At 40.5% G+C, this 13193-nt stretch overlaps 1 protein-coding gene across 1 annotated transcript in view; it reads right to left on the bottom strand.

The window, feature by feature from the left end:
- The window catches only part of LOC124795270, a 151072-nt gene that overhangs the window by 105887 nt on the left and 31992 nt on the right, over positions 1-13193 (bottom strand). Inside the window, exon 3 of the mRNA XM_047259217.1 lies at positions 12203-12404. Within this exon, the coding sequence (XP_047115173.1) occupies positions 12203-12404 (202 nt within the window). The remainder of the gene's footprint in view (positions 1-12202; positions 12405-13193) is intronic.

The following is a 13193-nucleotide window of genomic DNA, read 5'->3' as shown; positions in this document are numbered from 1 at the left end:
AAGAAAAGAGACATATTTGCACAAGAGGCTGCGCTAGTTAATCGGCGTGCTGTGGACGGCGGCCGTGGCATACTCTCGTTGCAGTACGGCCGGACACATGTCTACTGACCGAGCAAATTGTCAGCATTCCAGACAGGTCAACTGGCGAGCGCGTATTACGTACCGTATGGCTGCGCACAATCCGTAGACCCTTACATCACTCTCCCCAAAGAAAAAGAGCAACCGTAGGTGGCTCAGAACGACCTCCTGGGTGTTATGAATCTATTTCGCCATTTGTGGCATCAGAGGGCATTGCAACATGTATTTCATTTGCAGACACAGTAACATTTGGTACAGAGAAGCTTGCCGTCAGGATGACAATTTCGTACATGACAAATGCTGTTCACAAAAGACAAATTAATAAAAGCAGTAAAAACATAATACTGACAATCAAGTATGCATTAACATCACTGGATGAATCAAAGGACTTAATTCTATTTGCTGCTTCAGTGAAGTTTAACTCATTATTGGAAGAGATTACATTTTCATGGGTGTGCTTAATTACTGTCTTCAGAAAAACTAGATAAGGAACGCTTTCCTTATGTTAATATGTATGAATCATTGTAATAAACAGATAACATTCTCATTAATGGCAACTGTCCAGTTGCATGAAATGTAGTTGGCAATATACTAGGCATATCAAATAGTTCACATGATAAACCACAATGTGTGGTATTCAAGATTAATCCACTATTACTCAATTTGAATGTAGCTCATGTGTATCATAATTTCTACATGTAAATGTGACATCAAGGGTGGAGTTAAATGAGAAAATTATACCTTCACAACATCGTTTAACAAATGGATGATAAAGATGCGTTAAAATTCTAGGGCAATCATCTCTTGGGGGACGATTCATACACAATTCTTTCTCACAGCTGTACACTCTACTATCTAAGAACACTGCCGATTCAGGGCAAATTAACTTATGACTACATTCACACATATGCAAATCATTTTCGTTTAGGGACACAAAATATCCTTGATCCTTGCTGGTCAGTAGATATCATTCAGTATGTACTTTATATGAATACCTGCCTGTCTCCATTTCACAGGGTAAGTATAAATCTTATTGTTTCTATACCCATTGCTAGATGAAAGCATAATTTTGAAATGTATAACAGTTAATTCATCTTCAATCATTAAAGAGTGTGTGGTGGTTAACTTACAGTAATCATATAAATTGTAAGAGTTAACAGCGTAAATTATAGTATAGGTCATATCTAGCTTCCGCTCAATTGATGGTAGGATCTGTAAAACGAAACACTTGTACTCTGTGGTACTATTACTACAGCATTAGTAGAATAAGCTATCATAGCAAACATTAGAATAAAAATGAGCATGGTTAATTAGTTATGAATACTAGAGTTAACAATATTCATAAAATAAATGAGTTTCTCGTGGTAACCTGTGGAATAAAAGGTTTAGCTTCATTTGTGCACTTGTGTAATAGCTTCAATATTAAATTTTCACAACACATTCACAGAAGTACATGGCTGAAATAAACACACACATTGTACTCTCACCCACTACACATGTTAATGCAGATTGTAGGGGTGTCTGGAACAGGATCGCTCAGAAGGTGGCGATGCCACGGCCTCCAAGTTCGGACTGCGACCTCGCAATTCTCACTTCCTGGGTTTGAGAACAGCAGGTCTGCCTCTTGGTCAGCCCTCGTCGTCTTGCGATACTACAGGAAATCTACCTAAAAGTGGCTTTTACACAATTGACACGAACGACAATCGAATGAAAGGGCAGTTGGAGCTTATGAGTGACTGGTGACAACACCTCCAAGATTGGATATGGTCCTTTCGAAAACTTCTTAAACTTTTTGCCTTGACTCTTCTTTAACACCACGTTGCTAAGATACACAAGATCTCCAACTCGACACTGTGGCACTGCTGCTTGGCGGTCGTGTTGTCCTGTTTTTGAAGAAAGGATTGACGATTTCGCTGTTTCACTCCCCACCGTGCTTCCTTTAGCTTGCGTGCTAGTCCCCTTACGTGTTCGTTGCCGATTCCGGCAGTCGATCGTGCAACGTCCGAGGGTGAACGCATTCTTCTTCCATAAACGATCTCGTATGGAATTAGGCCAGTTGAGCTGTGCATTTTGGCATTCTAACCACTTACCAAGTACGGTAAACAGACATCTCGATTGTCGTGTTTGCTGCTCACATAATGGCAAACCCTTTTAATAATTGTCTGGTGGACTCGCTCGACTCTTCCGTTTCCTGCAGTGTGTGCTGGTGTACTCCTTAACCAAGTTATTTGCATGAGCTTACAAGTCTGTTTAAGTAATTCACTCATAAAATTCGTTCCTTGATCACTAACTATACTTAATGGTGATCCAAACTTAACAATCCATTCTTTTACAAAAACTTTAGCTATAGTCTCAGTGCTCTGATCAGGTATTAAAAAAATGTAAATGTTGTGTGACTAGGGCCTCCCGTTGTAGTGCCCCCAGAATTTTATGAAAGTCTGGAGACAGTTGTGCTCCAGCTGTTTCGAAGACGCGTTATTTTAAAGCAGGGCGTAAGGATGAGCACGGGATACTGCACCCACTTATTGTTTGTGCAGGCGAAACTGGAAGGGAGATAATTCGTCGGCGCTGGCAAGTGTTCGGCGCGACCTGACAAGAATAAACAAATACGGCCCGGAAGCTCCGTGGCTGGCTGCAAAGAGTAATGTAGCATTATATTGTTAAAAAAACAAATGGAGAGACTCGAGATAGTGACTGTTTATTAGACGTGTAACTGCTGTTGAGAGTACGTGGACTGGATGTGGATAGTCAGCCACGATAAAAGCTTATGTATTAATTGTGTTCAAAAATGTGTAATTAACCGATTCTGGGTGTCCGGTAATGTGTGGGCTTACGTCATAAAGTTGTTGTTTTTTTGTACAAACTGGAAATAAATATGTTCTGGTACATTGAATTTTTTAAATAAGAAGCGAGAGAGCGAGAGAATGAAAATTTCCCCTTCCTAGCAGTGAAATCTTTGGAGAAGTGTCCGGTGCTAGCAGAAGACATCGGCGCTGCAAGAAAGCAGGACCAGCATTCTTCAACAAGTAAGTCCACGAAAACGCTTAAGCTGTACAAGGAGAGCTTAACATTACACCAGGCCACTGCACCGTCGGGTAGACCATTCGACGGGTGCAAATCTTTCGATTTGACTCCATTTGAGTGACTTGCGCGTCGATGGGGATGAAATGATGACGATTAGGACAACACAACACCCAGTTCTTGAGCAAAGAAAATCTCCGACCCAGCCAGTAATCGAACCCGGGCCCTTACGATTGACAGTCTGTCGCGTTAACCACTCAGCTACTGGGGGCGGACGTCAGGTATCGGTATCATGAGAAGGTATCTAGAGAAATGCTCTAACATTGGCAATATGTATTTGTTTCCATCTTTAGTCTTAGGCAACGGTCCTACGACATCTAGTCCTACTCGTTCAAATGGTTCGCTTGTCTCTGGCAGTTCTTGCAATGGTGTTCTACTTTTCCCTACGTTATTCCGTCTGTTACAGGAATCACATTGTGAAAGAAACTCGAAAATGTCAACTTTGTGGATCGGCAATTCTAATGTTTGTTGCTTTTTTACCGCAATGTACTGATGATAAAGAACCGTGTTGTTCTCTCATGATTTGCTCTTTCATGCTTTCTGGAATAACTAGGCAGTTTCTTTTACTAGTGATTTTGTACAATAATCCATCTATTTCGACAAAACGTTGATCATTTTTCGATAATTTTCATTGTGGATCTTCTTCTTGAGCTGCCTTTAACTCTTCTGCTCGACTTATTGTAAAACAAACATTGACTTTTCGACTCACTGCATCAGCAGTCACATGTTGTTTACCAGGTCGGTGAATAACCTTAAATTGGTACTCACTCAGTCTTAATGCCCATCTTGTTAATCTGGAACTAGGATCCTTTAAGCTCAATAACCATTTAAGTGTGGCATGATCTGTAATAACTGTAAATTCTCTTCCTGTTAAGAAACATCTGTTATGTGTTATACTACTACTGAGAAGGAGCTTTGTGCTTTGGGTTTTGATATAATTACATTCTGCTTTGTTTAATTGTCTGGAAAAACAAATGAGATTGGATGTTCATGACCATCAACTTCTTGAGGCAAGATTGCACCTATGGCAAAACTGGATGCATCTGTTGAAAGAATAAAAGTTTACTGAAATCCAGATAGGCTAACACTGGGGCTGTGGTTAGAGCAGTTTTAAGTCCTTCCATTGCCTTTTTACATTCTGTTGACCAATTAAATGTGGCTCCTTTCTTCAGTAGCTGTGTCCTTGGACGTGCTATATTCGCATAACTGGAAATAAATCATCTGTAGAAATTTGACAATCCCAAGAAAGACTGTAGTTCTTTCAAATTCTGTGGTTCAGGAAAATTCTTTACATCTTCAATTAATTTTGGATCAGGTCGAACACCTTCACTGGTTATAACATGACCAAGATAGTTAACTTTACTTTGTGCAAAATGTCATTTATCTATTGATGAAGACAGGTTTGAGCTTCTTATATGCTCAAAAACAGCTTGTAGTCTCTCAGTGTGCTGCTTCATGTTTTCACCAAAAATTATTACATCATCAAGGTAAACAAGTGCTTGCGTTGGGGTGAGCCCTCGTAAAACTGAATCCATCAGGCATTGAAATAAAGCTGGAGCATTATGAAGTCCAAATGGCATACAAAGATACTTGTAGACTCCTGTTGCTGTTACAAATGAAGTTTTTGCTTGATCATCTGGATGCACTGTTAACTGGTGATAACCACTTGTTAAATCACATACTGGAAAAATTCGACATCTGCCCAAGTAATCCAAGGTTTCCACTAAATTTGGTAAGGGGTAAATGTCTTGTGTGGTCACAGCATTCAAAGATCGGTAATCAACACAAAAACAGAACTGTTGTTGTTGTTGTGGTCTTCAGTCCTGAGACTGGTTTGATGCAGCTCTCCATGCTACTCTATCCTGTACAAGCTTCTTCATCTCCCAGTACTGTCGTTCTCCAGAATTTGGTTTCTTCTTTACAATTACAACAGGCGAACTCCACAGTGGGTCTGAAGGATCTCTTGGTTTTATAATTCTCGCTTCTAATTGTTCTTTAACCATGTCTTCTACCAACTCTCTTTGACTGAATGGTACACAGGAAGGTTTCTGTGCAATTCGGGCTGCATTCCCTGTATGAATACGATGCTGAACTAAATGAGTGACAGGTAAATTTGCACGTTCTCCGAATAAATCTGCATACTCCAACAAAACAGGAGCTAAAATCTTTTGTTCATCAGCTGTCAAATGTTCTATCTTCTTCCAAATCTTTCGCTTCAGTTCATTCTTAACTTCGTCTCCTCATTGTAATTTTGCGGTACTGTTACAAAAATCTGTGTTTATAACTGCAGCATTTGTTACCTCATCTGGAATCTGTATTACGTCACTGTTACTTACGCTCAACACTTCAGCAACTTTTGTTCCTCGGGGCAAAACAACATCCTCATTGCTCATATTTGTTATTGTAACCGGGACTTTTGCGACATTCTGTCTTACCATTGTAGCGACACCTACACTTCTAGAAACATAACAATTCATTGTACCCAGTAACTCACTTTTCTCAGATCACTCAATAACAAAGTTCCTTCCTTGCATCGGGGTGACTGAACTTCACCGTAGATTGTCTTTCCTGCACCCTTGGGAATTTGCTGAGGCTGATCAGTTTGAACATCGACTCAACGATTTGAACTGATGCATCATTTGGGCAGTCCATTCCCACAACATCAGTATTGCTGCTCCTTCGAGTATGATCTGGAGAACGATTTCCTAGGTTGTAGTTGCTACGGCCTAGTCTGATCTTTCTTTCTGCGACAAATATGTCTGCTTCATTAGCAAACAAGAAATCAAATCCAAGTACACCGTCATAATGTGTTTCGTTATTTGAAACTACTCGCAACCTTGCTGTGTATTTATCTTTATCTATATTTTCCCCTTCATCTTGGCCTTGGCCAAGAATTAATTTTACGTCGACTTCTCCATAGTTCCGTAGCTTCCCTCCATTTAACCCTCACACTTTTAATAGCGGTTGTTTCAATTTATCCCGTTTATGCATGCCACACCACATTAATGAGGTCTGTGCTCCTGTGTCAATAAGTAGTTTGATGTTTCTCCCACGATATAGAGCACCTATCAAGAAGTCATTTTCAGTCTGATTTTCACTGGAACTAACAAGAATCACTGCCTCTGGCAACGGGCAGAGGGAGGGGTAGCCCATACAACCCCGTACTTGTTTAAAGATCTGGCAGATTGTCTGTTATTTGCATTACCTTTCTTCTTGTTGCGACAATCTCTCAAAACGTGACCCTGCAACCTGCAATTGACAGCAGATTCGATTCGCTATACAATTCTTATGCTTGTGACCCAGCTTACTGCATCTGTAGCATTGTACTGTGGTGTTGAAAACTCTGCATTCTTGTTTCTGCATCTCATTCGGTCTTCTTAGTGCTTCAATAAAATCAACAGCTGATTCTACTGCTTCCTGAAACGTTTTATATCATGCCAATAGAACAGCTTTGCTTACTTTCTCTCTGTGCAACCCACGAATGAATGTGTCCAAGGCTCTCTGGTCGGCTTCGAACAACTGAATGTGATTTTCATTTTCATCTTCTACTAACTCGCATGTTTGAGCATCGATGTTTCGAATTCTGTCAGCAAACTGCTCGATAGATTCGTCTCGTCGCATTCGCAAACTGAGAAGCTGCTCTCTGTAAAATCTGATTGTGTTTTTACGTTTAAATCTCTGAACAACAATCACTCTAAACTTATTGTAATCTTCTGTTTGCATGCAAGTAGGCTCCACGCTAGTAAAATGTTGTGCTGCTCCCTGAATTCTTAATTTGGCGGCCACTAGCTTATTGGAATCTGTCCAGGATCCTAACTGTGTGGCACCTTCAAGTTTACGAAAAAACACCTTCACACATCATCTTTGGGTTTCCAGCTAAACACTGGAAAAATTGTTTATTGTAGTTGTACCTGTACTGCACGAACTATCATTTGACAAGTCTTTCGGAATGTTACGCTCACGTCTTTGTTTTTAACTGCCGAATCTCTTCTCGCAATTCATTAATAACAGTTTGTAGGTTGACAATGTTACCCAGATCGGACTGCGACATTTCGTCTAATTTAACGCCAATGAGTCACTCGAATGTAAAATAAACATCCGTCACTGCCTTTCGTATTCTATCCAAACTGGAGGAGACCGACCTGAATTCCAGCACCGGATGTCCCCGTGTAGTCAGAAGATGTTCACGCTGCTGCCGATCGAAGTTCACGTTGTGCTGCACCTCTTCAGGACTGTAGATTTTCCATAATTATCCCCAGGCTGACACCACTTCTATGAGGGGGTAGTTTGTATTGTTGCCACGAATGACAATTAGACAAAATATTTGTGAGGACTAGTAAGCGGCGGGTCCTCGAGGTATGGCAATACGCGAACACGAGAAGTATGTTTAAACAGTTTTATTAACAAAGACAGATCATAAAAAATAAGCACACTACGCACACCCACGACCACTGTGTCCGACGTCCTAACACTGGCTAATTACGGTCATATCAAAAGGCTCCGTGGTGAGCAAAGAAAGACATATTGGCGCCCGAGGCCTCACTAGTTAATTGGCGCGCTGCAGACGGCGGACAGGTGGTGCACCCGCGTCGCAGTGCCGCCGGGCGGCATCTACTGACCGAGCAAATTGTCGGCATTTCAGACAGGTCGACTGGCAAGCACGTGTTACGTACCGTACGTCTGCGCACAAACCGTAGACCCTCGCACTTAGCATTATCCCTATTTACTGTACATGGAACTTCTTTTATTCTATTTTTCTTGATTATTGTCTGTCTGGACTTTGACTTTAACTATAAAACCTGTCTGTCTGGTCTCATTAACCACAGGGGTCATCCCCTGTGTGACTGTGGCCCCCCTTACAGTATCTGCTAATAGAAACACTAACTTACCTTTTCCCTTCCTGTTGCAGGAGACACTCAAATGTGGTGCCGACGTTGTGTGCACCACAAGGCGAGACATGCGAGGCTCACCACTGTAGAGAGACTTTGCAGATACACGGTATTTAGTTAGGTGAAATAGTGTGTGTTGTTATTCGAAACTTGTATCATTTTGAAGATGGTTCAGACTTGTTACACTGCAGATTCACAGTCAGCATCTGAATTATTATGGAAAAAATCTAGAATTTCTACAAACTTTGTGAATAAAAGCATTTGATACGAACCTTCATCTATGAGCACATTTGAGTATTGACTATGTAATGTCCATAGATACATGTATTATACATTGATTATGTAATATGCAGGGTGACAATTATTGAACTACATGAAATACAATTGTCATAACTTCTGAACGGTTTGTGTTAGGACATTCAAACTGCACGGTTGGCCACAGAGCACGATGGGAATTATTACGCACACGTGCACGTGCATTGTTGTTGTCGGCCATTTGCATGTGAAAATGTCACAGTACAGTGTGGCCGAGCACTTTTGGAGGACTGAGAATCCACATTTCGCAATCGAGAAGTCTCTTCACCGTCGAAGGGTGACTGTGTGGTGTGCAATGTCCAGTCACGGATTAATCGGTGTGCTATTCCTCGGCGGCACGATGACTACCGAATGGTGTGTGAAGCTTTTAGAAGATGATTTCAGCCCCATTATCTGAAGTTACCCCGATTTCAACAAGATGTGTTTCGTGCAAGATGGGGCTTGACCCCACTGAAGAAGGAGAGTGTTTGATGTCCTGGAGGAGCACTCTGGGGACTGCATTCTGGCTCTGGGGTACCCAGAGGCCACTGACACGGGCCTCAATTGTCCGCCATATTCTCCAGATATGAACACGTGACTCCTTTTTGTGGGACTAAATTAAATACAAAGTGTACAACAACAACCCCAAAACCATTGCCGAGCTGAAAACGATCATTCAGGTGGTCATCGGCAGCATCAATGAACCGACACTTGAGCGGCTTGTGCAGAATTTCACTATTTGTGTGCAACATATCGTCGCCAATGACGGCAGGCAAATCGGACACGTTATAACCTACATCCGAATGTCTGTAGTGATGTTTACATGTTAAATAAAGTGTGTGCATGCCATAGTTTGTAACTAATTTGCATTTTTTTTCATATAGTTCAATAATTGTCATGCTGTATAAATGCAATAAATGCTAATTAAGTAAGGAAACTGTTTTTCAGATCACATAGATGAAAACTGTTGATAATGATAGTAATATTCTTTAATGGAATAGTTGAGTGATACATGTGTACTGGAATTGATTGTAGTTTGACTATAAATGCGTAATGTAGAGGTTGATTTTAGAATATTAAATTGGTTGGTTGAGAATTATCAGGTGATGATACTATGGTGAAATAGGGTCCTCGTGAAATGTTGAAAAGAGTGGAGAGTGGAGAGATGAGAGATGATGATGATGATGATGGTGATTATATTTTGGCACGAATGGAGAGAATGATATTAGGACTATGGAACTTTATATTATACTGTTATGTTTAAAAAAGGCAAAGAGTATGTAAGGTCATTATATGATACATATGCATCGTATGTTCCATGACTCAGTTTCCACAGTTTATATCACAGAACAACAAGCACAAATACAGGTCTCAACAATTATGGTGTTATTGTAAACAATAATGTGTACTAAGCTTTCAACTGCAATCCATAAAGAGCAAGAATCACTGTGATGAACATGCTGGCACAAAGTACCTCTCTGCAGTAATTAAAAAAAAGTATTGAGTAGTTGCAAGAAAATTCTCTGATACTTTATGAAATCCCCTGATATTTTGCAGTTGCATGAAATTCCCTGATAATTCCTTATATTCCCTGTTTACAGGCATCCTAAAATAGTTACTTCATGTGCGAGTTCCAAGTATTTCTACATGATCGTGAAATAAATGTACAAGCGGTCTAATCTTACTGATTCAGTGACATAAACTACAACTTGTTCATGAAAAAATACTTTCACTTTCAGTTCACTCCACTGAAAGCAAGAGAATTTAAACATATATGTCATACACGAGAAGCATATATTTCTATTGTCAGTTCTATGAGAGGTTATCTGTTATTATGATACACACTTCCCTTAACATTACAGCGTTGTATGGAGCCTAATGATTCGCACAATCTTACATTTCAATCAACTTTCGAATACACAAATATTTTTGTAAATGTAATCACTTTTGCCTGAAAATCAAATGTGTTTAAGATTCTTTCAGTCTGTAGTTCTGGTATAACAACACTTACAGAATTTGTATCTTCTGTGTGGGTAAACAGTTTTATTGCTTTTGATGCCTGTGTGGTTCCCTCTTCAGCTAGGAGGCTTATTTCACTCATTCATGTGACTGGAAGGTTAGTAAAGCAGACGTCACAATGTTGAGTAGATGTACAACATCTTTCTACAAAAGGTCACGTCTTCTGCTGTTTACTAATAATTTTTTCTTCTTAAAAAAAAAGTTATTCTTCAAAAGATATCTGTAGCTTACAAGAAAATTGAAAATAAATTTTCCCATACTTAGAGGAAGCTTTTGACAAAGTTGATTGGAATACTCTCTTTCAAATTCTGAATGTGACAGGGGTAAAAAACAGGGAGCGAAAGGCTATTTACAATTTGTATAGAAACCAGATGGCAGTTATAAGAGTCGAGGGGCATCAAAGGGAAGCAGCGGTTGGGAAAGGAGTGAGACAGGGTTGTAGCCTCTCGCCAATGTTATTCAGTCTGTATATTGAGCAAGCAGTGAAGGAAACAAAAGAAAAATTCGGAGTAGGAATTAAAATCCATGGAGAAGAAATAAAAACTTTGACGTTCGCCGATGACATTGTAATTCTCTCAGAGGCAGCAAAGGACCTGGAAGAGCAGCTGAACGGAATGGACAGTGTCTTGAAAGGAGGATATAAAATTAAACATCAACAAAAGCAAAACGAGGATAATGGAATGTAATCTAATTAAATCGGGTGGTGCTGTGGGAATTAGATTAGGAAATGAGATGCTTAAAGTAGTAAATGAGTTTTGCTATTTGGGGAGCAAAATAACTGATGATGGTCGAAGTAGAGAGGATATAAAATGTAGACTGGCAATGGCAAGGAAAGCGTTTCTGAAGAAGAGGAATTTGTCAACATCGAGTATAGATTTAAGCGTGAGGAAGTCGTTTCTGAAAGTATTTGTATGGAAGTGAAACATGGACAATAAATAGTTTGGACAAGAAGAGAATAGAAGCTTTCGAAATGTGGTGCTACAGAAGAATGTTGAAGATTAGGTGGGTAGATCACGTAACTAATGAGGAGGTATTGAATAGAATTGGGGAGAAGCGAAGTTTGTGGCACAACTTGACTAGAAGAAGGGATCGGTTGGTAGGACATGTTCTGAGGCATCAAGAGATCACCAATTTAGCATTGGAGAGCAGCGTGGAGGGTAAAAATCGTATAGGGAGACCAAGAGATGAATACACTAAGCAGATTTAGAAGGATGTAGGTTGCAGTAGGTACTGGGAGATGAAGAAGCTTGCACAGGATAGAGTAGCATGGAGAGCTGGATCAAACCAGTCTCGCGACTGAAGACCACAACAACAACAACTGTTCCGTTTCGTACATTTCAGGCCCTTATGAAAGTAAGGCATTTAGTGACTGCCGATATTTATGGCACCACACACACTTCCTATTGCAAAAATTATATTACAAGTCAGTACAAACTATTCTCACTCATCCGATACTGTATCCAGAGGCTCAGCTTTATGTCTGCTCGGAGTGCTGCTGGTGGCAGTGTATAACAGAAATGAGAAAGTGTGCTGTGATTGTAGTTTTGTTTCCAGCTGTGGCGTTTACAGAGGCTACGGATACAGATACTGAAATTCTCTGACAGTTACCAATTTCAGAAATAAATATGCTGATACTTTACTAGTACAAACTGTAAAGTGGTCGATTTTGAACCGTAAACGTCAGAAAATTTACACACCGTGTCCACTGCCTTTCCACGATGCCCCTAATGATCTAATGAACGCCCAGGGAAAATTTGTGTATCTCCTGAGATGTGAACAGCTGCCCTGTGTAACCACTGGCAGGTTTACTTACCTTACACTTTAAAAGATGTGACACTTACCGAGTAGGTGAGCTTCTGACTGGGATGGAGGTGCAACTCCGCGAGCCTCGGGCAGTGATCGCAGAGCTCCTGGATGACGAGGGGGTTGACATTGAACCACATGCGCACTATACACAGGTTCGGGATGTTTCGGAAGATCTCTATTGCTTCCTGCTCGTTCCCACCACCCTTACGGTCATCCAGGTAGCACTGCCACAGGGCCCTGCGACACAGTAATGTGTCGATAGTTCATTCGCAAATAGTATCTCTGACAATTTGCAAACAGTGTGTAGTAACCTATTTTAGCATGTATAATTGAAGCTATGCTCTCATAAAACCAGAAGTAAACAGATAAAAAAATTAAATGGCAACAAACACAGACACAAAAATGGAAGAACAAGAACAACACTACCTCTCAGAGCTACCGGTTCCTTCACGTGGCAATAGAACGAAAAGATCATTTGAAGTACCTTTATCTTTACAGTTCTGTACCTCAATTGCTAAAAGCGAAAGCCCTTACTGTTTCACTCTATTGTCCAACTGTCTGTCTGTGTCACACTGTTAAAAACCTTTTTTTTTTGCTATGCGTAGTCATATGCACTTCAAATTTATCTCACATATTACCATCTACCGTCCCTCGGTGAAGAAAAAAATTTAACCCTCGAAATGGCGTGCCTGCGCATAAAGTGCACCGATCGCAAATGATGTTGTTTTGTTCTGTTCCCTAGTTTTACAATTTGAAGTCCATATCTATTCCTTCACTGTTTCTTCAGCTAACACAGTAATAAGTTGTGTTGTCGTACAGCCGAAAGAGCAGCACTAATATAAAATAAACAGCAACCTAGATGAAAAAAAATTACGATTCAAGCAAGAAAATGCCCAGATTCTGAGCCAGCAGCACGATCCCACAATCGGGCAGTTACCTACGAGATAATTAGTAATCAAGTGTGGGTCGCACGGACCTGACCCGACTGTGCCGTGTAATGCTTCGAGTGGGCCATCACTGTGGGGT

This window comes from Schistocerca piceifrons, chromosome 4 (assembly GCF_021461385.2).
Source record: "Schistocerca piceifrons isolate TAMUIC-IGC-003096 chromosome 4, iqSchPice1.1, whole genome shotgun sequence".
NCBI classification, from domain to species: Eukaryota; Metazoa; Arthropoda; class Insecta; order Orthoptera; family Acrididae; genus Schistocerca; species Schistocerca piceifrons.
This window is presented reverse-complemented; position numbering and strand designations above follow the sequence as displayed.